At 41.5% G+C, this 26,522-nt stretch overlaps 1 protein-coding gene across 1 annotated transcript in view; it reads right to left on the reverse strand.

Annotated features, from left to right (window-relative positions):
* COG6 (component of oligomeric golgi complex 6) overlaps positions 1–26,522 on the reverse strand; it is a 206,333-nt gene that overhangs the window by 52,166 nt on the left and 127,645 nt on the right. Inside the window, exons 9-12 of the mRNA XM_073613271.1 lie at positions 13,300–13,428; positions 12,539–12,630; positions 8,353–8,417; positions 3,213–3,304 (exon numbers count right to left, since the gene is read on the reverse strand). Coding sequence (XP_073469372.1) covers positions 3,213–3,304; positions 8,353–8,417; positions 12,539–12,630; positions 13,300–13,428 — 378 coding nt within the window. The remainder of the gene's footprint in view (positions 1–3,212; positions 3,305–8,352; positions 8,418–12,538; positions 12,631–13,299; positions 13,429–26,522) is intronic.

Genomic DNA, 26,522 nt, shown 5'->3' on the forward strand with positions numbered 1-26,522 from the left:
AGGACCATCACCTTACCCCCCATACAAGGTGCATCACAGCCCCCCTCCTGTGTTCTCCCAACCAGGCAGGAAATATAGGGCAGAAACAGCAGCCTCTGTTCTTACACATGGGGCACTGTGTAGTCCCGATTGCTGGGAACAGGTTTCCTCCACCTCCTGTGTGACAAGCTGACTGGCCGAGATCCCGAAGTCACTGGCAGCCCTCCTCCCCACCCCCTCCTTGGAAGTTGGAAGTTTATTACAAGCAGTGAGACATTTTCCCAATCGGCGGCTGCAGAGATTGGGAAATGTCTCACTGCCTGCGATTAGCGATGTGCAGTGCCGACTTCCTGGTGGGCTCTGCACGTGTGGTTTGCGAACACGTCTGAGCTCATCCTTACTGAATATCATCTATGAGTGAGGACACAGCACCATGAGATTCCCACCTTTAGGGAACCAAAGAATGCCAGGTTTCATCTGTTTTTTTCATGACTGTCACTCACTTATAATCTGTCTCAGATCTAGATCAACCAACAACTGCTTTGACACATTTCCTGACAATATGGTGATTGGATTAAGCTGGGTATGCTACCCATGTTGGGTAATTTTCCAGTGTTTCTTTGAACTGAGGAAGCTACTTTGATGAGTGAATAAACATCATTACAACTGAACATTTCAGCTGAATGAGAAACTACTACCAGCCATCTGTCTGGCTCTTATGCTAAACCTCTGTACTTAGTATTTTTAATTTTTTAAGTGTGCAGATAAGAAAGGGGGGAAAAAATAAAAATGGATTTTGTTTTTCTATGGTACTACCAAAACATGAAGGCTTTGGAAATACTGCTTTAGCAGAGTTGGGCTGGTCATGGCTCGTCCTGCACAGTACATGATAACATCGAGGGCACTACCACATTCCAGTGTTAGAAAGAAGAGGATTGGTTGGCACAACTGCAGGTTAAAGTATTACTCTCTGCTGAATCCCCTCTAGACAAAACAATGATTATTTTGTAATGGGGGAAAGGTGAGGGACCTGTGTCCTGTACTGTACTCCAAGAAACAGATTTTATTGGTCCTATTTTCTTAGTCAAACAGCATGAGATACAAGATGTGACAGACCTAGCCGGAAAAGAGGCTTTTGGAGGGGACTGAATGCCAGCCTCCTGCAAACCGATTATGGACCCTGGCATTTGGGGGGACGGTGCTCTTTGTGAGCTGTATGCCTGGGGACCCTGGAGGTGGCGTTACTTTAGATTCAGGTCCATGTCCCCCAAGACACACAGACTCTGGGGACCCTGGATATGCCATTTTGATGGGAGTCACTAATAGGGGCACAGGGTGAATGAGAACCCCACTATGATCTGTGCTAGTCAGAGACTCAATGCTGTATATATGTGTATATATAATGTGTGCTGTCTCATTGTGTTGTGTACTGTTTGCTGTGCTAGTTTTGGGTGGGGCTGTATTCCAATGTTCTATTGTGTTTGTCTGCCTTGGCTCACAGGATGTGTATTGCATTGGAGGGAGGAGGGATTTTTCCAATAGCTCTCCCTGCTAAGACTGTGTACTGATGAGACGTTAAACACATCTGACCTGTGTGTCCATTGTCATTGGACAGTTTAACGCGCCCTCTTTTCCAAGGGTGGGGGGGGGGGGGGAGAGTCTCTAAGTTATTTTATCTGTTGTGTCCATGTGTTATAATAAACGAGTTGATTCCTGCTTGAAACCTGAAGACAGAGCCGTGTCTCGTTTTTGGGGTGGATTATTTGTATGGGTTCCTTGTTCGCCTGATTGGAGTGTTCGGTAGCTGCCTTTGTGTTTAGGTATGAAATGTCCTAAACGACTTTAACCCCTTTCATACTCGGGGTGTCGTTACACAAGATCTTAAGTCAAAAGCAGCAAAACTGAGGGATGGTCAACACAGCAAACAACGCCATTGGGCTCCCAAACCAATGGGTCAAGAAGGCTCAACAGACCTAAATAGCAGCTTGTGGCACCTCATGGACAAACTGGCATCAGAGGGAGCCAGAGTAGAATATGTGAACAGAAGCCCAGGTGGCAGCCTTGCAAATCTGAGAAAAGGAATGCCTGATACTGAAGAGACCATGATGCACTAACAGATCTGGTGGAGAAACCTTATACTTTAAACCAAAAGCTCCAATGATAACTTGTTTAATTAACTTTGAAATGGCAAGATGCCCCTGAGAGAACTCTTGGAATGAATAGTATACAGGAGGAATGTGAGTGACATTCTGGTCACTAGAGAGTACGAGGCTTGTCTTTTGATGGTACCCAGAGCCAAAACGCTGCTTCAGACCAGACTGGAGGAAGGACAGAATACATCCCACAAAGTACTAAGACAAAAGTTCCCCGACTCACATCAAGCAAAAAAAACAAGTAACCTGCACCGAGAGGACAATAAGGACAGCTCCCCAGCCTGAGAGGCCATCATGGAAACTTTCTACATCTTTGGAAAGAGCTTTCTTAATTCCAACACTGAGTTGGAAATCCACAATAGGGAGCAGTCCAAATAAAAAGAAACTGTTTGCCCCGTGTTGCCAGAATAATGAATTCTAATAATCCAGAGTGAAACTGGGTGTACAGCACAAAATTGGAAGAGGCAACCATGAGAACCAAGACCCTCATTGCAGTCAGGAAGTGAGGGCTTTCCCTGGGCCCAAAGAGCTCAGGCATGAACTCAGGGAAAGCCCTCTTTGAATGTCCTTCTTTTAGTACAGGCAAAATGACCCCTTGAGACAAGAATTGCTGGGCAGCAGCAAGTACATCCTCCCGTTGTAATTGAGATAGAAGCAAGTTCAAAAGTATGAAAGCAGGGAGGAGACCGAGTGCAAAACTCCAGTTTGTAGAACAACATTCTAATCTAGACCCAGGCATCTGAGATATTCTGGGACCAGAAGGCCAAGCGGGACAACAGGCATCCACCCTCTCTGAGAAGTAGAGGTATCCTATCACTGGGAAGATGTCCGGAAAGCCTTAGAAGCGAACTCTTGCGCTTGGTAATCTGATGTACATTTCCAAGGAGGTACAAAACAAGTGTTTGCCTTCAAATGGTAACCCGCTCAAGGTGGTTCTTGCATGGGACTTCAGCTGAATGGCATTTTAGCTAAATAATCCTGTGCATGTGGAAGCTTTGTGTAAATTGTTGGCACTATATAAAATACCTGTAATAAAAAAAAAAAAAAAAGATGACTTAGTTTTTCACTTCAGGTTCTTACCTTATTGTGTGGTGGTAAAATTTCAGAAGATTAGAGATTTTGTACAGCAGCACTGCGCCTGGCTCTGCAATGATAACTTGTTCTATACGAACCTAACAAAATAAAGCAGGATATTCACATTATGAAAATATGACAGCAGCTGATCAGCACTGTGAGTAATCCATTTCTAAAGAGGGCAGGTTAGAAGCTAAGGCAAACAGACATCTTTTGAAAAGCCAACCTGAGAGAACCAGGCATGACAAAATTTTTGAATACACAACTGAGTTTAGGGTATCGAGATTGCATGCCATGTGGAAGTCACTAATGGCCACTCTGGCCAATGATTCTTCGTAATCCACTTGATAGTCATCCTTTTGCCGATCCATTGTATTTTTTTGGCTTGAGCCAATTGCTTCCACTGCTGTATCTGAGCCAGTGAAAGAGAGAGCTGAGAGAGCCTCTGTTGTTGTGCACATCTCTGGATTGAGATTGGCCCAGGGTAAGCTGCATGCAGTAAGGTAAAAAACCTTCTGCCTTTGCAACCATTTTTTAAAGTTGAACACCAGGCAAAACATTTAATTTTATGCAGAAATGCGTGAGAGCCTGTGTCAAGTTTTTATTCCAGGTCCATGCAGGAGTGCTTTCTCCTTAATTCCTGCTAGATCAAGGAGCATCTCTAACCGAGACACAAGCAAAAACATTTTTTTTGTAGAACTTCTGACAATACTTGTGTCACAGGCACAGGTAGGTAACATCTCCCCAATGAAAAAACAGGGTGGAAGTTTTTAGGGTTTTTTTTGTAGAGATAGGGGTGGAGGAGTGTACTTTTTAAAGGGCTTGGTTATTGAAGACTAAGGGGTCAGTTTTAAGGGGTTGTTAATAGCAGGTGTTGGGTAAGCATTTCAAAAACTCCCAAAATTATTTCTTCACTCTCACAAATGTATACAAATTTGTTTGAGACAAGTGTTTTCTATGTGTCTTTTAAATGTGGATAATCAGGTCTTAAAATCAAAGATACTTCTGATACCTGTAAAATTCCAATGAACCAATTCTCAAACACTTTTTAAATGCTACTCAAATGCTATGCAGGTCTTAAAAGAGAAGCGCAGGTTTTGAAAAAAAAATGAACATCCATACTCACCTAGGTGGATGCAGCATCAACCTGATACTGCATCTGTCCCCTGCCACCTCTACACTGAGAACTGAGCGATCAAAGATCACTGATCACTCAGTCTTCAATGAGCACGTAGTCAGTAGGTCTAGGCTCTGCCCCTCCAGCACTCACAGGAGTGTTGGGCTGTGGAGGAAGCAGGAGCAGCAAGCTCAGGCTCTCAGCGGTGTGCTGCAAGGCTAAGCCAGCTGCTGGTCAGGCATCTGGGCGGAACCTGACATTAAAGTTAGGATCCCCCCAGAATCTGAACCGGCTAAATGACATCAGCTGACAAGGGGCTTTGGCTGGTTGTGCGTTAAATACGGGTCATAGTAGTGCAAAACAAAGTGCACTCCTGTGACCTACAGGAGAAGTAGGGCCAAAAGATCTTAGGCCCCACTTTTCCTTTAAGAAGCATTTCAAAAGCTAGGTGGGGTTTCTGGGATTCTGGAGGTATCATTAAAGCTGAAATCCAGCCTTACCTTTAAACTGTAGCACAGGCTCCTATCCTAAACTAAGAGAGTCCACTATAGTCACTGGAGGATGTCTAGGATCATCTAGCCATTTCCTTCTCAGCCTGACCCCTTTTATTAATTGGATTTCAGTTCTTTCAATCATAGAGACTCAGCACCACACATGGGCAATACCTAGGGAAGTCTGCATTTAAATGCCTGCTTAGAAACACAAACTCCTCCAGACTTTCATTCATCCATCAGGGCATTAACTAAACTCCTAAGAGCCAGCCCACAGCTTCCATTAGGGCTGAGGGGTATTGAGAGGAGTACATAGGTAGGGTATTGTGATGTTTTCAGGAAGCGACTTATGTAAAACACCCTGCCAGCCCTCCCCCCTAGGATAATATGCCTGTATTGCATAAAGATGCAGAGATTTATTGATGACGTTACTGGGTCTAAAAAAAAAAGTGTTATAGACATGTTAATGAGGGGAGGGAGGAACAAGAGAAGCCAAATATAAATACATTAAACTTCACCTTGGAATCAGCACATCACAAATGAATGTCAATGCTTGGAAAACATACTGGAAATTTGGCAAGCTCTGATTACAGCACTGATACCAAGCAACTGCATGAAATAGCCCTGAAACTGCATGCTAGCACTTGGACTGGACTTACTAGTTAATTTATGTATAGACGACTTCTTCCTGCAGCCAGCGCTCTCTTCTTCTCCCTGACACTTCATCTTGTGGGCGGTCCCTTGGTGTCCTCACATCCAACACAGGGCAGTGAGCCCTGTGCTTTAAGACATCAGAGTGCCTGTGACCACTAGAAAACCTTACAGAAGACCACAGCATAGTGTGGAGGAAGCCTGTGTGAGTGAGGAACCCTGGGTATAAGCAACCATTTAGGGCCCTTTCACACCGAACACAGCTGGATGCAGTTGGATACATTTTGAACTGCACTACAACTGCATAGACAGCCCAAAATCAATGTAATTCTATGGGCATAGTTCACATCCTTCCAGTGCAATTCAGAGCATGCTTCATTTTTCTGCACTGCAAGTGCAGGGAACTCGCTACAAACAAAACACAACGTACCACACCCCTTTAAGCCAATAAAGTCAAGCCCAAAAATGTATAGAAAAATGCACTGAAAATACAGTGCAAAACGAATTCAAGCGCATGCCAAACGCGCTTCAAATGCATGTAAACATGCAGTCAAAAACGCTCAGTTATGTGCAGTTTCTGGTGTGAATGGGCGCATAACCTTTGCAGGGGGTGCCCCGCTGCAAGGGAGGATTTTTCTTTTCACAGTTTTAATGTAATTAGAGTGGTAAGTTAGCATTGAATATTTATCTCAGTGCTAGCTTTTAAATCATACTTGAGCATGGCACACAAGCTGACAACAGGGAGCACTTATCCAAATTATATGAAGTATGAAAAGCTTCTGCCTACCAGATCAAGCCCACAACAAAGTTAAAACCATTGGGTGTGTTAAAGCTACATTCTTTTAAATGAAAATTCCCACAGCAACGTAAACAATCCTATTTCTATACACAAAAACATAACCTTGAATGTGACTAAGTTATCATACTTTAATTAAACTGGATTCGCAGAAATGACATTTTGACTAACGACGATAGCATTAGAATGTGGCCTTCTGGTGTTTTCAAAGTAATAGTTTCAAAAACATTTAGAAAAGAACAACTTTATTTTTACTTGTCCCCTGGTCAGCAATACTAAAATGATGGGAAAATACGTATGTTCTGATTGCGATAGTGGTCTTAAACTATTACTGCCTTAACACCTAAATAAAATGCAAAAGCTGCTTTCACTGCAGATAGGTAAAAAACTAGGCTACAACCTTTTGGGATAAACCATGATTTTATGTAATTTTCATCAATTCAGTCCAGTTGATTCAGTTGATTCATGTGTTATTTTTTTAATTACTTTTCATGAAAAAACAAAAACAAAAAAAAAACAAACATTTGGCATAGTGCTTTCCTGTATTGTGGATGGCAGTATTGTTTCTTCAAACACATGCCATTGTTTCTTTGACAATATAGGTTTATCCAATATACTGTAGCAATGCATGGTATAAAAATGATCTGCAAAGTGCAGTCACCCAGAACAACCAATCAAATTTTAGTTTCCTGCAGGGATATCAAAAAAGATTAACTATGATTCTTAGAACTATCCTAGTAACTGCACTAATAATAGCCATAGTAAACCTGCGAAATATTTTTTTGCCGGGTGATCTGTCTATCAAAGTATCGGGGCCATGAGGCGGGGCAGTACGTGACAGCGAGTGTGGGGAACAAACGGCAGTTGAAAAGTAAGCTGTTACAGCCATGTCCCCACTCTCTGATAATACAGCCGCCTGCTCTCCTCTCTCTTCCCCTGCACAGGCAGGCTGTATCGATGGACACAGGCAGGCAGGCTGCATCAATGGACACAGGCAGGCAGGCTGCATCAATGGACACAGGCAGGCAGGCTGCATCAATGGACACAGGCAGGCAGGCTGCATCAATGGACACAGGCAGGCAGGCTGCATCAATGGACACAGGCAGGCAGGCTGCATCAATGGACACAGGCAGGCAGGCTGCATCAATGGACACAGGCAGGCAGGCTGCATCAATGGACACAGGCAGGCTGGCTGCATCGATGGACACAGGCAGGCAGGCTGCATCGATGGACACAGGCAGTCAGGCTGCATCAATGGACACAGACAGGCAGGCTGCATCAATGGACACAGGCAGGCAGGCTGCATCAATGGACACAGGCAGGCAGGCTGCATCAATGGACACAGGCAGGCAGGCTGCATCAATGGACACAGGCAGGCAGGCTGCATCAATGGACACAGGCAGGCTGGCTGCATCGATGGACACAGGCAGGCAGGCTGCATCGATGGACACAGGCAGGCAGGCTGCATCAATGGACACAGACAGGCAGGCTGCATCAATGGACACAGGCAGGCAGGCTGCATCAATGGACACAGGCAGGCAGGCTGCATCAATGGACACAGGCAGGCAGGCTGCATGGATGGACACAGGCAGGCTGCCACATTTAGAAGTGGCAGAAGTGGGTGAAAAATGCCAATCATTCTCCTTAGATCTTGTGCCTGTAAGCCGCTCCTGGCCCCAAAGTGCCTTCCAAGGTAATATGACCTACAGGCAGAACTTGGGCGTGACCTTGCAGGTTGAGATAAGATATTAAGGTGGCCCATGCCATTCTTCTTGCTATCCCTTTTAACAGTACCCGTGTATAGGGGTGGCTGTAGACTCGTTATTGTTCCCTCTCACATGACAACTGTCTAGTAATCCCAGGACAGCAACTGTGAAAGCTATGTGCAAATTCAGCTTTACATTCAGAAGCTGCAATTGCAATCCTGTATACAAATGCCTACCCAGATGTAATAACATCCTGCTTTTCCTAATGTGTCCACTTTTGTTCAATTGTGTCACTGGGCACACTGTATATTACTGGATTTATATATATTTTTTTAAGAAAAACATATAATGGAGGTTTGTAAAAAGCGATTCAGCAGTTATGCACCTTCAGTGGTCTGCAGACACCCTCAGTGATATGTCCAACTACTTCCTGGATATTATTTTCAACTCCTGCAATAAATGAGACAGAGACAGTAAAAATCCTACTGGCCAATCAGCTCCAGACACACAGCTAAATACGCAACTAAAACACAAACAGAGAAATGGTTTGAAAATCCCATATGCTCCAAATCTGCACTGTATATGGTTGCCAAATGCCGCTGCCAACAGAAAGAAAAGCTGGGGAAGGACAGGGAGACAAAACTACAGGCATGCTTGCTGTCTCATCACCTTTAGTTAAGAAAGAACATTTAAATTGTAAGTAGGAGTAAAACTAGTGAGATGGTAATTTTTTTCTGTTTACATTTCCGTATCTGTAATGTAAAGGCTACAGGTGTCAAAAAGTGACAGTTTAGGAAGGAAGAGCCTTTGTCATTATTAGACCATATCAAAGAGATAAGGTGTGCTGGAAACAATTGGCCTTGTTCTATCTCTGTCCAACGATTTGAGACAACAAAGATGTTATATGACAGAGATGTGTAGCGTGATATTTAATTAAAGTGGTTGTAAAGGTAAATGTTTTTTTTTTCACCTTAATGCCATTCTATGCATTGGCTCCTGCTGCTGTCATTTAAAACCTCTGAGCAGAGAGCAGGGGATGGAGCTGAGCCAGGCTGTGTGTGTGAATAGATGCAAACAGTCTAGCACAAATGCCCCCATAGAAAGCGGCTTGCTATGGTGGCACTTAGCAGGGGGGAGGAGCCAGAAGCGCTGGTGGGGGATCCCAGAAGAGAAGGATTGGGGCTCCTCTGTGCAAAAACCATTGTATGAAGCAGGCAAGCATGATATTGTTATCCTGGGAAGAAGTCTTGATGACAAAACCAGTTGGGAGTGATGCCAGACACCGGAAGTGACGCCATTACGCATGCTGAAAGTGCCGCAGAGGCCATTTTAGTAGCGGTTACAAGATGTTTTTTCATGGAATATTTGTAAGTACATACATTTTTAATAAATATATGATTTTATAAGGATTCACTGCACTATGGTCTTTGCATGATATTTTTAGCATGGGAGCCCTGGAGAGATGCTGGAGTAAAGAAGGGGAACTGTTGGAAGTGGATGATTTTTGTGGAAAGTGATTTAGGGAGCACCGATCTGGTAAGGTGCATGAAGGAATACTATTACACATTTGCACGTGGTGGATTTGGATCACTTAACCACCTCCCGTCTGCTCTATAGGCAAATGACGGCTACAGCGTGGACTAATGCCCTGTACACACGACCGGTTTTGCCGTCAGAATAAACTCTGAAGGTTTCTCTGACGGAATTTCATTCAAGCGCTCTTGCCTACACACGGTCAAACCAAAGTCCGACCGTCCAGAATGCGGTGACGTACAGCACGTACGACGGGACTAGAAAAAGGAAGTTCAATAGCCAGTAGCCAATAGCTTCCATCTCGTACTTGCTTCAGAGCATGCATTGTTTTTGGTCCGTCGGAACAGGATACAGACGAGCGGTTTTCCCGATAGGAATCGGTTCCGTCGGAAATATTTAGAACATGTTCTATTTTTAGGCCAGTCAGAATTTTTCGAAAAAAAAAGTCCGATGAGGCATACACACGCGCTTCCCGTGCGCCCCCTGTAGCGAGCATCGACAGGGATCTGTGATCGTTCTGTCCTTCAGGGTAAAAAGCCAATTACAGAGGCTCTTTACCATGTGACCAGCTGTGTCTAATCACAGCTAATCACAGTGTAAAAAGGATTTGCCAGCTATCGGCAAACCTCTCCTCGTGCTGACAGCGTGTGAGGAGAGAAGAGTCCGTGAACCGCAAACCCACACAGGGGACATCTACACTGTGTCCTGATTATCAGTGCAGCCCCAACAGTGCGCATCAATGCTGCCAGTCAGGGGACATTAGTGCCACATATCAGTGCTACCTCATCAGTGCAGCCTATCAGTGCCCAGCAGTGCCCAGCAGTGCAGCCTCATCAGCGCCCATCAGTAAAGGAGAAAAATTACTTAGTTAGAAAATTTATAACAGAAACTAAGAAAAACTTTTTTTATGTTTAACATTTTCGGTCTTTTTTTGTTTGTTTAGCAAAAAATAAAAAACCCAGTGATGATTAAACACCAAAAGAAAGCTCAATCTCTTTCTAAAAAAAAAAAAAAAAAAAAGGTAAATATTTTGTTTGGGTACAGTGTTGCAATTGTCATTTAAAGGGTGACAGCTCTGAAAGCTGAAAATTGGCCTGGGACCAGAAAGCAAGTGGTTATGCACTATTTTGGCGATATGGAAATATGAGGGGTTTGAAGTTTATTGTAGGTATTGTGTATAAGCGATATTACACTATATTTGTATTTTTTTACTTCTGGGGAATACTTGCACTTGCAGGAAAATGAAGGAACAATGGTGTATTAAAGCACAGATTTTTGGAAGTCTGGTGTGTCTGACTGAGCTGAGGCGATTGACTTGGTGAAATCTTTCTATGGGTATTAATGCACAGCTAACATATTATAGAGGTGAGAGGCTTTCTATCTGAATATCATTTTTGGAAAACAATATTGCACTGTATTGGTATTTTTATTTTTGGAAAAACCATATGGATTTTTATGCGAGTTGGCTATTGAAGCATGGAGGCACAGAGTTGAAGAGAATCTGATAGCTATTGACTAGACATACACCAAGTATATGAAGGGTAGAGGGTTTGTAAATAAGAACACTGGAGAACAAATACACTTATGGTTATTTATTGACACAAAATTGTATTGATAAAGTGAGCAGAAAGGATACGATTTGAGGCATGGTGAGTACGCTATATTATATTTCTTTTTTTGAGATAACTGTAAAGGAAGATTGGATTCTGAGAAAAGATAAAGAGAGGAATAACAGGAAGAAGTTAATGGACAAGTGACGCCTGGTCTTCAGTTATCCAGAGACATTATTGAACTTATCTTGGAGTTTGAGAGCACTGGTCACTTTTATTATTTATTATGTGGGAGTAACGTCAGTGCTGAGATATATGATTGAATGTTAACACCAGTGATAATGAGCTTGCAGGTCGAAAAGTTGTGCATGAGGTATGTGAATGGGTAAGGCTTCGGTCTGGGAGGAATTAATTTTATAATCCGAGAACTGATTAACGTCCTCTAGAACATGATGTAGTGTTGGGAAAGCGGTATGAGGGCTTGTAAAGTAATATATCATCTGCAAATAAAGGGGATTTATATTCTTTATGTCTGATAGGAATCCCACATATATTCTCATTAGATTGGGTAGCCTCACCTAACAGTGCTGAACAAAGAATAAACAATAAGGGAGATAACAGGCACCCCTGTCTTGTACCACTGTACATAGCGAAGGTAGAGGACATTGAGTGAGTTTAACTTGCAATGAAGGAGAAGACTATAGGACTTGGTGTGCTTTACAAAATGGGCCTTTTAGACCAAAATGTTGTAGAGCAGAAAGCATATATGGCCATCTAAGCCTGTCAAAGGCTTTGTGAGAATCTAGACACAGTAACAGGGTGGGGGTGGCATGTTTGTTTATCACATTATTAGATTTATGGTCCGCCTGGCGTTATCACACGCCTGTCAGGCCAACACAAAATCGATCTTGATCTTTATTAATAAGTCTAGGCAGTATTTGAGAGAGTCTGTTAGTCAAAATCTTTGTAAATATGTAGTTGGAATTCGGTAATGCTAAAGGCTTATAGTTAGCCGGGTGTGTGGTATTTTTGCCAGGTTTAGGTGTTACTGTTATATAAGAATGAAGGAACTGAGCATGGAGTATTTTCCCTTTTAAACACAGAATTATAAAAGGTCAAGCAAAAGAGGTCAGGGCCAGGAGATTTGTGGTGAGGTATACCTTTCATACTGGCTTTAGGCTCATGGAGTCAAACCTATGACCTATACAATATAAAAAAACTATCCTTCTCTGTAGGGTCACCCATGCTATGAGGGTCACTGATAATAATGCAGAGAAAAGGGTAACTTGCTCCCCAATATTTCCCTTCACTTTTTGTCCCAGATATATCTTTCTGTCCCAGGGGCAACAATAACCAGGACAACAGATAAGAAGAAATATTCCAATAGGGAACACAGATAGCAATTTTGATCTCACAGAGAGAGCCTAACCCTTCCTCATTATATCCAAAATGACAGAAAACAAAGTATTTAAGTATTTTCAGCCTCACCTTGGATGTTGACTTGCTTCAGAAGAGATTCCAAGTGTTCTTTCTCTGATGCAGTAGCCTGGTGAAGCCATGCCAACATATCCCCCACATACCTTTTTTAATAGAGGAAAAAATAGTTACCCTCTTTATATCAAACATACCCCGTTTCCCCGAAAATAAGACCTAGCGTGATTGTCGGTGATGGCTGCAATATAAGCCCAACCCCCCAAATAAGCCCTAGTTAAAGTACTTGTAGGTCTTCTTTTCAGGGTAGGGCTTATTTTCGGAGAAACATGGTAGGGCTTATTTGGGGGGTAGGGCTTATATTGCAGCCATTACCGACAATCACGCTAGGTCTTAATTTCGGGGAAACAGGGTACAACATGTGACATAGATCTTGCTATTTTGACACATGCAATCATTTTGTGCAATGTTTTTTTACGTCATATTCACTACTCATGTACCTTACACCTGCTCAACAGTTCTGCTGGCTTGTCTTTTGTCATGTTTTCCCTGGGTCCTATTCACTGGCATTCTCTACCTCTGCTCACCTATCAATCAACCAGCTATTCATCTCTCTCTTTGTCTCATCTTTACTTAACACTCCCTTTCACAGAATTAGGTGTGCTATAGATAATGTGCGATTTTGGAGGAGAAGGGCTTCAGAGTATTTGAAGATGGGTTTGCTCTGAGATTTTCAGAAAGCTAGTAGGTATTGTATCACATCATGATTTGAATGCAGGTATACAAGTTTGTTGATAGTAACAATATTCTTCAAATACCTCAATGGATCATGAGAATGCATCTCAATAGGTCTGGGGGTTCCACCAGGCCCACCTCTGGTGAGTGCATCAATAAACCCACGCACCACGGCACTCCTTCTTGCTGTTCCAAATTCATCCAATGTGTATCTGCCAACAAGATAAAATGTTGAAGGGTTAGTCAAAATGTCCTTCAAACACTTCTCAACTACCCACAGTATATAAGTCTTGCACAAACCCACATCTCTCTGATAGTATGAAAGTATACAGAACTATGTCAGTGCTGTATATAGTTTCTGTTTTAAGGGGATTCTGAGCATGCTCATACTAGAAAGTTTAGGTCCAGGAGTAAGCACTAGGGACATATGAGTGTAGTAACAGGCCATGTGATAACAGTGACAGCTTGTAAAAAAAAAAATTGCAAAAAAAATCTATTTCTATTTAAGTATCTAGTACTTCTCATTCTGCCAGATCAGTTTTATGTTAGTAAAAGAGAAATATCCAAAATCTGAGATCTGTTTGAGTTATTAAGGTGTGTAAATCTGTTATAACAAAACTAACAAAAACAAAACTACACTGTCACCTTGCCCATTTAGGGCAAAGTGACAGGGTTTGTGTAAAGCCCACCCCCTGACCACTTTATTCTTACCTCTCCAGCACTGCCCTCTTCTTTGGCCACCACTGCAAATTACCCAGTGCTTCTGAGTGTGGGGGAGCATGTAGCCTCCTCTCATGATGCAGTTTTACATGACAGTGGGGTTGAGGTCACTGTTCCCTACAAGCCCCAGAGCTGGGCATTTTAGAGCACTGGAGAGAGAAGTATAAAGCAGGATCCCCTGATGAAGTCACGTGTTGTGTGACGTCATGCATAGGGACGGGACAGGCACCTATGCTGATTGAGGCTTACGAGCTCGCCGCTCGTCAGAGATAAGCCATTTTTTGCACTGCTGTATTGTGAGTACCTATGTTTTAACTAATAAAAGCTAGTTTTAGCCTGACAATATTACACTATCTGGGACCTTCCTTTTTTTCATCTACGTGCCCCCTTATCATCTGAGGGAATTATGCTCCGGGACTAGGACCACGAGGATAAAGGAGAAAATCAAAGGATGGTATTCCCATTACTGGTCATATGCTGTTACCCCATTACCTTAAGGTAAGGGGCCACTGCTTACTAGTTTGTGTGTGAACGCGAAGAGGAGCACCATTTTGATTTACTTGAGCACTTCACTGCAATTACGTGCATGCTAGGAAGCCGGTTTCATTTTGTGAAGGAGGACTTTTTATGTTTAAGCACCTTGATTGATTTGAAATCTATGCCTTATTAGTCACGTGGATTTTTATTGCACAAGTCACTTTGTGTTTGTTGCATGTATGCTACACATAGGATTTCACTGTAATAGAGCGTACACACGGTCGGACTTTGTTCGGACATTCCGACAACAAAATCCTAGGATTTTTTCCAACGGATGTTGGCTCAAACTTGTTTTGTCTACACACGGTCGCACAAAGTTGTCGGAAAATCCGATCGTTCTAAACGCGGTGACGTAAAACACGTACGTCGGGACTATAAACGGGGCAGTGGCCAATAGCTTTCATCTCTTTATTTATTCTGAGCATGCGTAGCACTTTGTCCGTCGGATTTGTGTACACACGATCGGAATTTCTGACAACAGATTTTGTTGTCGGAAAATTTTATCTCCTGCTCTCCAACTTTGTGTGTCGGAAAATCCGATGGAAAATGTCCGATGGAGCCACACACGGTCGGAATTTCCGACAACATGCTCCGATCGGACATTGTCCATCGGAAAATCAGACCGTGTGTATGGGGCATTATACTGAATATTTTGCACTTTATTTAGGAGGATTCACTCCTACATCTGCGGTTGCACCTTTGTTATTTTTACAGTTACAGTCTCTGGCTATGGATATCCATTGATAGTTACTATATATTAAGATTGCACTTTGCACTTTCTGCGTTTTTTAGTGATTGTTTTTTACGCAGGATTGATCACACATTATCCATAACTGTTTATTTTGTATTCTCCATATTTTAGTGTTTTTTTAGCCCACTAGTATTTTATTATTTTAAGATTATTTGTGTTTTTGCTAGGATTAGCGCAGCACCACTTTAATAATTTAAAATCTTATCAGATTCAGCTAAGGCTTCAGGGAAAAAACCTACAGCCTTAATCAGGGTTAAGAAAAGATTCCGATAATTGTTCCCTAGACGCACCCAAAGTCAAGAGGGACTGGATCTGAATAAGCCAGAATTCCAAATTTCCACACACGTAGCACCCAAGGCAAGTTTTTAATTGGCCATCATAGAATCCCATGTCAGTTTCGGAAGGACATCTGATTTCTTATCCATGGCATCCTTGGGGACACCCATAGCTTTGAACATCGGATCCACTTTCTTTCAGCTGGACATACACTAATCAAATTTTGATCTGTGTGGCCATATTTGGAAAATCTTCCTCGATCAGTAGAGGGGCTAAATCCTCTATTAACCTATATGGTTATAGAATGCATGAAGGTAAAAAAACGTTGAGCCTTTGATCCACATATTTTCTTGGGTGGAATGCCTTTAGGGTTTTGGCCTGCAAGAATGAGCACTGTACCATCAGAATGCACACAAGGTGTCCTGGAAGATGACTGGGAGATTTACAGAACTGGCATGTTCTACTGGGTTATACTGCTCTGCATCATCATTATCAAAAACTTAAAGTAGAACTGTGGTCTACCACTACATTACTCTGTACTTACAGTTTTCTCTTGGGCTCACTGCAAAGTTCCACAAATACCTACTGAGCCTGCTAATGAGGTCCACCTAATGCAGCTTCCTGATGTGGCAACAATGCTGCACTGCTCCTTCAGTGCAAAGTTGCCACTCTCCATTAGACTATGCCTGCATGTACTATACTGGGATGAAAAAATGTTGCAGGGGATGTCCGTATCAGCACTGTCACTGCCAATTAATAAACTTGTAGTTTGTCAATCAGCGCCTGTCCTGTCCACGGTTTTCTGGATTAGCATCACTGCCTCTGTTACTGAAACCTTCCCACTGTAAGCTGCAGTGCCTAGGAGGTAGAGCATGTGGCTCATTCAGGAAATGTAAAGAAAGTGATTTTTTTTTTTTTGTTTACTTTACGAGGCTTGTGCCTGGATTTGGTACTTGTTTAGATTGTCATTCAAGAGCCCTAAATTGTACTTTAGTCTAGTTTACAAGTCCTTAGATAAGGTGCCTGCCTTAGTTTTCTTCTTTCCTACTTGTCCCCCCATTAATTTAACCTGGTAATCCTGCAAATAACACTTTCTGTCCCTGTGTGCCTACGCTCACTCCTTCACTGTATTTATGTAGGCAGCCATGGTTGTCACCCAGGCTGAAATTCAAACATGTCAGCCTTTTTTCATCTCCAAGGAGGAGATGCAAGGGGGTTATGGGATTATTAGCTTGCACAAGAAAGATAAAGTGATTGTAAAGTCTCCTTTTTTTTTTTTAAATAACAAACATGTTATACTTACCTGATCTGTGCAGGGTAGCCTGAATCCTCCTCTTCTCAGGTCCCTCTTCGCTGCCTCTGGCTCCTCCCTCCTGTCGAATGCCCCCACAGCATGCAGCTTGCTATGGGAGACACCCAAGCCGAGCTACAGCTCTGTCTGTCCATTTAGACATGGAGCTGAGGTCCGGCCCCGCCCCTCCCTCTCCTGATTGGCTAATTGACTTTGATTGAGCGGGAGCCAATGGCATGGCTGTTGTGTCTAAGCCAATCAGGAGGGGGAGTCCCGGATGGCCAAGGGACTCATGGACATCACTGGATAGAGATGGGGCTCAGATAAGTATTAGGGGGGCTGAGGGGGGCTGCTGCACACACAAGGCTTTTTATCTTAATGCATAGAATACATTAAGATAAAAAATCTTCTGCCTTTACAACCCGTTAAGTTTGTATTTTGCTTCCAGTTCAAGTCACAGGACGTGACAAGTGCATTGAATTTCTGGTGAGATCAACAGGTATTTTTGGTACTTCGAAATAAAATAAAAAAAAGAGAAGAAAAATAAAGCAGCCACCTAAGGACTAATAACCCGCAGCATATTAACCACTTGCCGACTAGGTCATAGACAAAATGACATCCTGGCCTGCAAGTGAAATACCAGGGTTATGGCTGCAGCAATATGCCATAACCCTGGTATTGTTTTTTTCAGCCGGCGATTCTCTACAAGATAAAAGTGGTTCGAGTGATGAATTTACCAAGTTGACTGATAGGTGAAGCCTGGGACCCATTTGGAGCTGCTGGTGCCTTGCAATAGAGATGAGCGAAGGCAAGATGGCCTCCACTCATCTCTATGGCCTTGGAGGACCAGAGGGATGTCATGACGTCACTTCTGGTTCCTTCGGCACGTAAACGAGGCTTTTTCTGGAGAGGGATAGCGGCGCTGGTATGAGAGTGTGTATTTTGTTTGCAATTGCTTATGGATACCCTGTATTGTCTCATATTCTTATTTGGCCTTGTGTAATACCCATGACCTATATTTATATTGCGGATGATCTATTTTTGTAATAATTCTGTTTAAATGTTCATGCAAAATCTTACATAAACACCTCATAAAAAAAAATTGTTTCGATTAATAGATTTATCGGTTAATAACCTTAAAAAAGGTGTGGTGTATAATTTAGTTACATTTAAAAAAAGGGAATTTATTCTTAAATATCTACAGTCAGGTCCATAAATATTGGGACATTGACACAATTCTAATCTTTTTGGCTCTATACACCACCACAATGGATTTAAAATGAAACTAACAAGATGCTTTAACTGCAGACTTTCAGCTTTAATTTGAGGGTATTTACATCCAAATTAGGTGAACGGTGTAGGAATTACAACAGTTTGTATATGTGCCTCCCACTTTTTAAGGGACCAAAAGGGACCAAATGTAATGGGACAGATTAACAATCATACATCAAACTTTCACTTTTTAATACTTGGTTGCAAATCCTTTGCAGTCAATTACAGCCTGAAGTCTGGAACGCATAGACATCACCAGACGCTGGGTTTCATCCCTGGTGATGCTCTGCCAGGCCTCTACTGCAACTGTCTTCAGTTCCTGCTTGTTCTTGGGGCATTTTCCCTTCAGTTTTGTCTTCAGCAAGTGAAATGCATGCTCAATCGGATTCAGGTCAGGTGATTGACTTGGTCATTGCATAACATTCCACTTCTTTCCCTTCAAAAACTCTTTGGTTGCTTTCGCAGTATGCTTCGGGTCATTGTCCATCTGCACTGTGAAGCGACGTCCAATGAGTTCTGAAGCATTTTGCTGAATATGAGCAGATAATATTGCCCGAAACACTTCAGAATTCATCCTGCTGCTTTTGTCAGCAGTCACATCATCAATAAATACAAGAGAACCAGTTCCATTGGCAGCCATACATGCCCACGCCATGACACTACCACCACCATGCTTCACTGATGAGGTGGTATGCTTTGGATCATGAGCAGTTCCTTTCCTTCTCCATACTCTTCTCTTCCCATCACTCTGGTACAAGTTGATCTTGGTCTCATCTGTCCATAGGATGTTGTTCCAGAACTGTGAAGGCTTTTTTAGATCTTGTTTGGCAAACTCTAATCTGGCCTTCCTGTTTTTGAGGCTCACCAATGGTTTACATCTTGTGGTGAACCCTCTGTATTCACTCTGATGAAGTCTTCTCTTGATTGTTGACTTTGACACACATACCCCTACCTCCTGGAGAGTGTTCATGATCTGCCAACTGTTGTGAAGGGTGTTTTCTTCACCAGGGAAAGAACTCTTCGGTCATCCACCACAGTTGTTTTCCATGGTCTTCCGGGTCTTTTGGTGTTGCTGTGCCTTCTTTCTTTTTAAGGATGTTCCAAACAGTTGATTTGGCCACGCCTAATGTTTTTGCTATCTCTCTGATGGGTTTGTTTTGTTTTTTCAGCCTAATGATGGCTTGCTTTACTGATAGTGACAGCTTTTTGGATCTCATATTGAGAGTTGGCAGCAACAGATTCCAAATGCGAATAGCACACTTGAAATGAACTCTGGACCTTTTATCTGCTCCTTTTAAGTGGGATAATGAGGGAATAACACACACCTGGCCATGGAACAGCTGAGCAGCCAATTGTCCCATTACTTTTGGTCCCTTAAAAAGTGTGAGGCACATATAGAAAAACTGTTGTAATTTCTACACTGTTCACCTGATTTAGATGTAAATACCCTCAAATTAAAACTGAAAGTCTGCAGTTAAAGCACATCTTGTTAGTTTCATTTCAAATCCATTGTGGTGGTGTATAGAGCCAAAAAGATTAGAATTGTGGTGATGTCCCAATATTTATGGACCTGACTGTATATGAAGTGGTAAATATAAATAACCAACTACAGTATATGGTTAGGGAGCAAAATCTCGAATCCACTGAGAATGACAGAAGAGATATAGTATATATACTATTAGAGGATATATACTGTATATACTATTAGAGGTTAAATCTGGTAAAGATCATCAGACTCAGAGATCAAATTTTTTTATTTAAAGGAAAAAAAAAAAGTTAGACTGTTTTGCAGATTTTCAAACAGAACTGTAATATATTATATGCTGGCCATACAAAAACAATGTCTTCCTTCAAAAAAAAAAAAAAGAATTTTAAGAACGTTCGTTCGATTTTCTACTCGTTAGTGGGGTCAAATCGACATTCGTTTTCAACCACAGTGACGGGAAAATTTAGAAATAATAGAAAACTTCTTTTTCAAAGGAATTTTCAGACAGTGTATGTGGTTTTGTGGTAAAAGCAAGTGAAAATGTCAAACAACATTCTTTTATTCAGCGAATGTACAAAGATTTTTCGTCTGAATATTGTCTTCAGAAAATTGATCCGTGTGGCCAGCATAAGGCTCGGTACACACCTATGCAGTTTGCTTTTGATCTGTTTTTGTAGTGCTTTTTCCTGTGCGTTTTGATTTTTGTGCACGTTTTTGCTGCAATTTGCGTTTTTAGATTTTTTTTTTGGCCAATTTGTTGTTGGGCAGATTAAATAAACACAAAGTACTGCAAAAACGCATTACATGCTTTTCTGCAGCTTCTCCATTGAAGTATAGTATATTGAACCAAAAAAGCACTGTTATGCTTTGAAAAAAGTCCCTGATCCTTTCCAAATAAGCAGAAGCTGAAAAAAGCATGCTCAATGACCAGGCCATTTTTTGGGACACGGCACTGCATCTCATTAACTGACAATTGCGTGGTCATGCGACGTACCCAAACAAATTGGACGTCCTTTTTTTCCCCCACAAATAGAGCTTTCTTTTGGTGATATTTGATCACGCTCGCCCCTAGTGGCCAAAAGGCGTAGCGACGTAAGGTAACATCGTTTCACCCCCCAGCCATACCATTCTGCCGCAGTAAAAATGCGGCGGCTGGTCGGCAAGCAGTTAAATGAACTGTAGTGTGTTTCTGCAAAAAGCACCAAAAAACGCATAGGTGTAAACCAGGCCTAAGATGTTTAGTAACATAATGGGGTTAGAAAAAATAAATAAACTTAGCCCTTAGCCCTAAGAGCAGATAACCGCTACTGTAAGGGGTTCATTTTTTTTTACCGTGGAACAGCAAAAGTAATATTTACAGTAGCGATTTGCTCTTTTTGTACTATAAAGGGCTCATTTTAGTTTTTTTAAACCCCATTATGTTAATGGACGATTAATCGATTATGAAAATAGTAATCAATTCATTTCATAATCGATTAGTTGACGATTAATCGATTAGTTGTTTCGGCCCTAGGTAACAGCATCCTTTACATAGCTTTTCCTTCCTTTGACTGGTACTCTTTATGATGAGATGCTGAAAGTGTTTCTTTTTTTCTCCAACTTGAGCTTACATTAAGCTACACTGGATTTATTTGCTGTACAAATCAACGCTATAGTTTGAAAATGAATAAACCAAAAACAAAAAGTACATTAAAAATGGCCTTGGAATAAAAATTATAGCTTTTAGCAAGATCTCTGCAATTTCATTGACTATAAAAGGTTGCAAGGTAAGGTGTTACACCAATTTTACAAATTTCAGCTGTTCTTTATGCGTGGAGCAGAATGACAATAAAAACAGATATTTTTCAATAGTTGTGTTTTAAAAGTCGAAGAGGGAGTGAAAAAGTGTTGACAGTAAATCCATTTGTGCTTTCATCCCATAACAAGGACAGGCCAAATTACTCACATCATCTCCCTAGTAATTCCACCACTTATCTATCCATTGTGAAGTACCTTTATAAACAAGAGAATTTGCCAAACATGAACCCCAGTTTATAAGTCTTATCACAATTGTAGGTTCTCAAACCACTTTTGACATAGGTGATACATTTTAAAAGGGCCAAAATTATGGTTTCAAATGAAAGATGGGAATCATGGAGTCACCACTTAGTCACCTGGATCAAAGAATGTACTTGTTAGTTCATGAATAGACACAATACAGTGTTGGATGCCACCAAAAGTTTTGGGGGCATCTTACATTCAGTAATTCCATGACTGTGCAGACATATAAAAAAAAAAATCATATCCTAAGTGTACTATGAAATTAATTAGTTAATTAATAAGTTAAAATCAGCATTTTTTTTTTTTTAGAAAATCACTTAGAACCCCCAAACATTATCTAACTTCTGAAAGGAGAGGCACGGCATATTGTGCAGCTGTTTATCAAACGCAAATTTTAATTTGAATTTTAGTGCGTGCAATTCCAAAATAATACTACATATATAGATAAATTATAAAAGATGATGTTGCATCGAGTAAATAGATACCAAACATGTCAAGATTTAAAATTGCATGCCTGTGAAATGGCGACAGCCTTTACAGGTTGTCAGTTTAAAATTAATCACAAATTATGGCCCCAGAATTATTGCTCTCGCTCTGATGTTCACTCCAATAGCCCACATGTTTGGTGCAATCCCGGTTTACATATGCCTGCCGGACCTATGTGCGTGCTTATATTTGCAAGTACGCGCAGACGGATGGGGGAGCTTTTACATTTTTTAAAAATATTTTTATTTATTTTATTCAAATGTATTTTTTACATGTTTTTTTTAATTTACCTTAATTGTTATCACAAACAGTGAAAAAAGGGTACCAAAACCATGGCTGCAGCTATGGACCTGTAATGACCACTTGCTGACAAGACATTTTTATATGTCAGTCAGCAGTGGTTAAAGTGATTCTAAAAGTTTTTTAAAAAAAAAACAACAACCATGTTATACTTACCTGCTCTGTGCAATGGTTTTGCACAGAGTAGCCTGATCCTCTTCTTTTTGGGTCCCTCTCTTTCTAGGGGGCACTCGAGCAGGCTCGCTTTTAAGCCTCGTTCCTGTGAACGGACATTGTCCATTCACACACAGAGCATGGCTTGGCCCCGCCACCCACCCCTCTCCTCCTTGGCTCCGCCACCCACCCCTCACCCCCTTGGCTCCGCCACCCACCCCTCTCCTCATTGGCTCACTGGCTGTGATTGACAGCAGCAGGAGCCAATGTCTCCCACTGCTGTGTGAGCCAATGAGGGAAGAGAGAGCCAGGAGAGCCACTGCTCTCATGCACATTGCTGGATCGAGAAGGGGCTCAGATTTGGGGGGGGGGGGGTGCTGCACTCAGAAGGTTTTTTTATCTTAATGCTTAGAATACATTAAGGTAAAAAAAACTTCTGCCTTTAGAACCACTTTAAACTTAAACAAATAGAAAATCAGTTTCAATTTTTGAGCATTTATAGGCCTATTTAACCACTTCAATACAGGGCACTTTCACCCCCATTCCTGCCCAAGCCAAATTTCAGCTTTTTGAGCGCTGTGGCATTTTGAATGACAATTGCGCGGTCATGCAACACAGTACCCAAACAAAATTTTTATCATTTTTTTCCCCACAAATAGAGCTTTCTTTTGGTGGTATTTGATCACCACTGAGGTTTTTATTTTTTGCGCTACAAATAAAAATTTTGAAAAAAAAAAAGTTTTTCTTCGCTCCCATTACAAAACTTTGTAAAAAAGTAAGTTTTCTCCTTCCTTGCTGAGGACTGATGAGGCTGCACTGACAAATAGGTGGCACTGGTGGGCACTAATAGATGGCACTAACAGGCAGCTGTGATCAGGAGGCACTGGCAGGCATCACTGATGGGCACAGAGTGCCATCCCTAATGGGCACTGAATGGCATCGCTGTTGGTCTGCAGTGGGCATCCTCAATGGGTCTGCACTGATAATTAATGTGCAGATTATCAGCACAGACCCCCCCTTTCAGGAGAGAAGCTGATCGTCTCTCCTCTACTTACGCCTGTCAGAGCGAATTGAGGAAAAGCCGATAAAGGGCACTTCTTGGTTACCATGGGATCAGCTGTGATTTGACACAGCTGATCACATGGTAAAGAGCCAATGTCATAGGCTCTTTACCTAGATCGGAGTTGCGGCGTGTCAGACTAACACACCACACCACCGATTGTCGCACTGCGCGCCCCCCCCCCCCGCGTGCTAGTGGCTTATCCTGCTGGACGTCATATGACACCCAGTCAGGATAATACAACCACTTTCCAGCCGTCATTTTGCTATATGGCGGGGGGGAAGTGGTTTAAAAAAAAACAGCAGACCAAATAAACCCTAATGTGTCTTTGAAAGTATAAAAAGTATACAAGTCTACCCGCTATCAAGATACAATGACACAGCAGAGAGGATTCCCCCATATACCTCAAATATGTGAATGGGGGAATCAGGGAATTGCAGATAAATAAAAAATGATTGCAGCTGGGCTGTGGCTGTTCTGCAAGGGTTAATTGATCATTTATGTCAAGGGGAACAATAAAAGGAGATATACCTACCCGATCCTCCCTGCAACTTCTGCATCCCCACGCCCTAGAGTAATAACGTCATCAAGACCAGAGCAGGGTCCATGAGCTTGTTCTGGATGTGAGGATGTCGAGGGACAGTCCAGCACCATATCATGGGGAGCTCAGGATTAGGTAAGTAAAACCAATGAGGAGCTCAGGATTAGGTAAGTAAAACCTTTTCTTAATGGGGAGCTCAGGATCAGGTAAGTAAAACCTTTTCTTAATGGGACGCTCAGGATCAGGTAAGTAAAACCTTTTCTCACTGCCCTGGACAAAACAAGCAATTAAAGCTTGCAATGTGGGCCACAGCCCCACTGGAAGGGCTATGTTTTGTATCTGCCCAGGGTTGGTCTTTAACATTACAGAACAAGTCTAGTTAAATTTCACAAATTATTACTAGCTTTACAATGGCCTGGATAAATAAAAGCCTTTGCAGTTATAAATGAAATCAACCATTTAACCCTTACCTAGGGCAAAATCACTTACTGATGCATGCTCCAGGCTATTCACACACCCATGAGCTCAAATCATTTCTAAGAATAAAACTTTCTAATGTCCTCAGACCTTGAAAACAGCATCCTAAGACACAATTATGAACACATACAACATTTCTGCTTCGAAGAAAACATGACATTTCCTCAAAATACTATGAAGAATGACAATATGGACACATCTTCAACACAAAAATGATTTTTTTTTTTTTTACAAAATAGGAATGTAAACTGTGCAGTCTAGATTCAGTCTAATTAGTTTAGATATGAATTACGTTTTTACTAAATAGCTACCCGTGGTAAGGATCAGCATTGCATGCCTATTATTGTGCAAGGACAGTATGTTATATAACTTGTGACAACTACATTGTGTTACTGACACCTAGTGGCCACAAGATGTACAAGCTAGAACTTTTATTTTAGTATATGTTTCTTTATAAAGAATATACATAGTACTAATGAGCTAATGACATATTCACATCCTCTGAACTTCCTTTATCATTGTTTAAATGTAGTTTTCTGCCTTTTTTGTGGTTTGCCTAAACAAAAAAGTAGACTAATATTTCCAGGGGCACTTTTTCTTCTCTTTATGCTTTAAAATAGAACAGTGACCAAGGTATATAGACAGTCAAAAACTAACATATAATTGCCAAATGCAGTTACTATGTAATGCACAAGCCTCATAAAGTTAACAAGAAAATTCAAATAATAATAAATTGTCTCACCAGGGATATCCCCAAAAAAGCTCACCTCCTACTTTAACACCAATGGATTGAAAGGTAGAATAAATATGAAAAAAATAGAGCCTGTAAAGAGCCTCTCCTGTTTCTCCAGTGTGAAAGCCCGAGTGCTTTCACACTGGAGCGGTGTGCTTGCAGGATGGTAAAAAAAAAAAGTCCTGCAAGCAGCATCTTTGCAGCTGTGTATTCACTGCTTCTAAAGTGCCCCTGCCCATCGAAAACAATGGGGCAGCGCCGCCAAACCGCCAGCATAGCACGGCTGGGCTTTGCGGGTGGTTTTAACTCTTTTTCGGCCGATAGCGGAGGTTAAAAGAGCGTAGCTAAAGCAACGGTAAAGCAGCGCTAAAAATAGCACCACTTTACCGCCGACGCCCACCCCAGTATGAAAGTAACCTTACAGATCATCAGTTTAGAATTAACCATTAATAATGACCCTAGAATAATTGCTCTTCCCCCTGCACTCATGGCAATATCTAATGTGTTTAGCACAATTGTCACTTTGTATGTATCCACAACGAATGTGTCTACATATGTATGTGTGTATGCGGAGGGGGAATGGGCATAACTTTATTGCTATCACATCACCAGCCCTCTATGTGATTAATGAATCATTTCTAACCGGTTGTTTTTAATGAAGCCTCAGGGGTCTAATTAGAAGTAAGTAAGCCTTACTTCAGTGGCAGCAAAAGGGTTAAAGCTGTACTTGACATTACAGAACAAACAGAGTGTGGACCGACTGTTCCCTTACATAGTTAGTCTGACTGAAAAAAAAAAAAGACACAAGCCCATCTAGTCCAACTAATAAAAGAAAAAAAAATATTTTTTATATAATATATATATATATATATATATATATATATATATATATATATATATATATATATATATATATACATATATACACACACACACACACACACACATACATACATATGTATACATGTACAGTCCTATATATACAATCCTATACCCATAGTTGATCCAGAGGAAGGCAAAAAAAAAAAAAAAAAAAAACCCAACAAAGCATGATTCAATTTGCTCTAGCAGAAGAAAAAAAATCCTTCCTGATCCCCAAGAGGCAATCGGATATGACCTGGATCAACTTTACCTATAAATGTTAGTATCCTGTTATATTATGTACATTTAGTAAATAATCCAG

The sequence above is a fragment of the Aquarana catesbeiana genome, linkage group LG02 (genome assembly GCF_042186555.1).
Source record: "Aquarana catesbeiana isolate 2022-GZ linkage group LG02, ASM4218655v1, whole genome shotgun sequence".
In the NCBI taxonomy this organism is placed as follows: domain Eukaryota; kingdom Metazoa; phylum Chordata; class Amphibia; order Anura; family Ranidae; genus Aquarana; species Aquarana catesbeiana.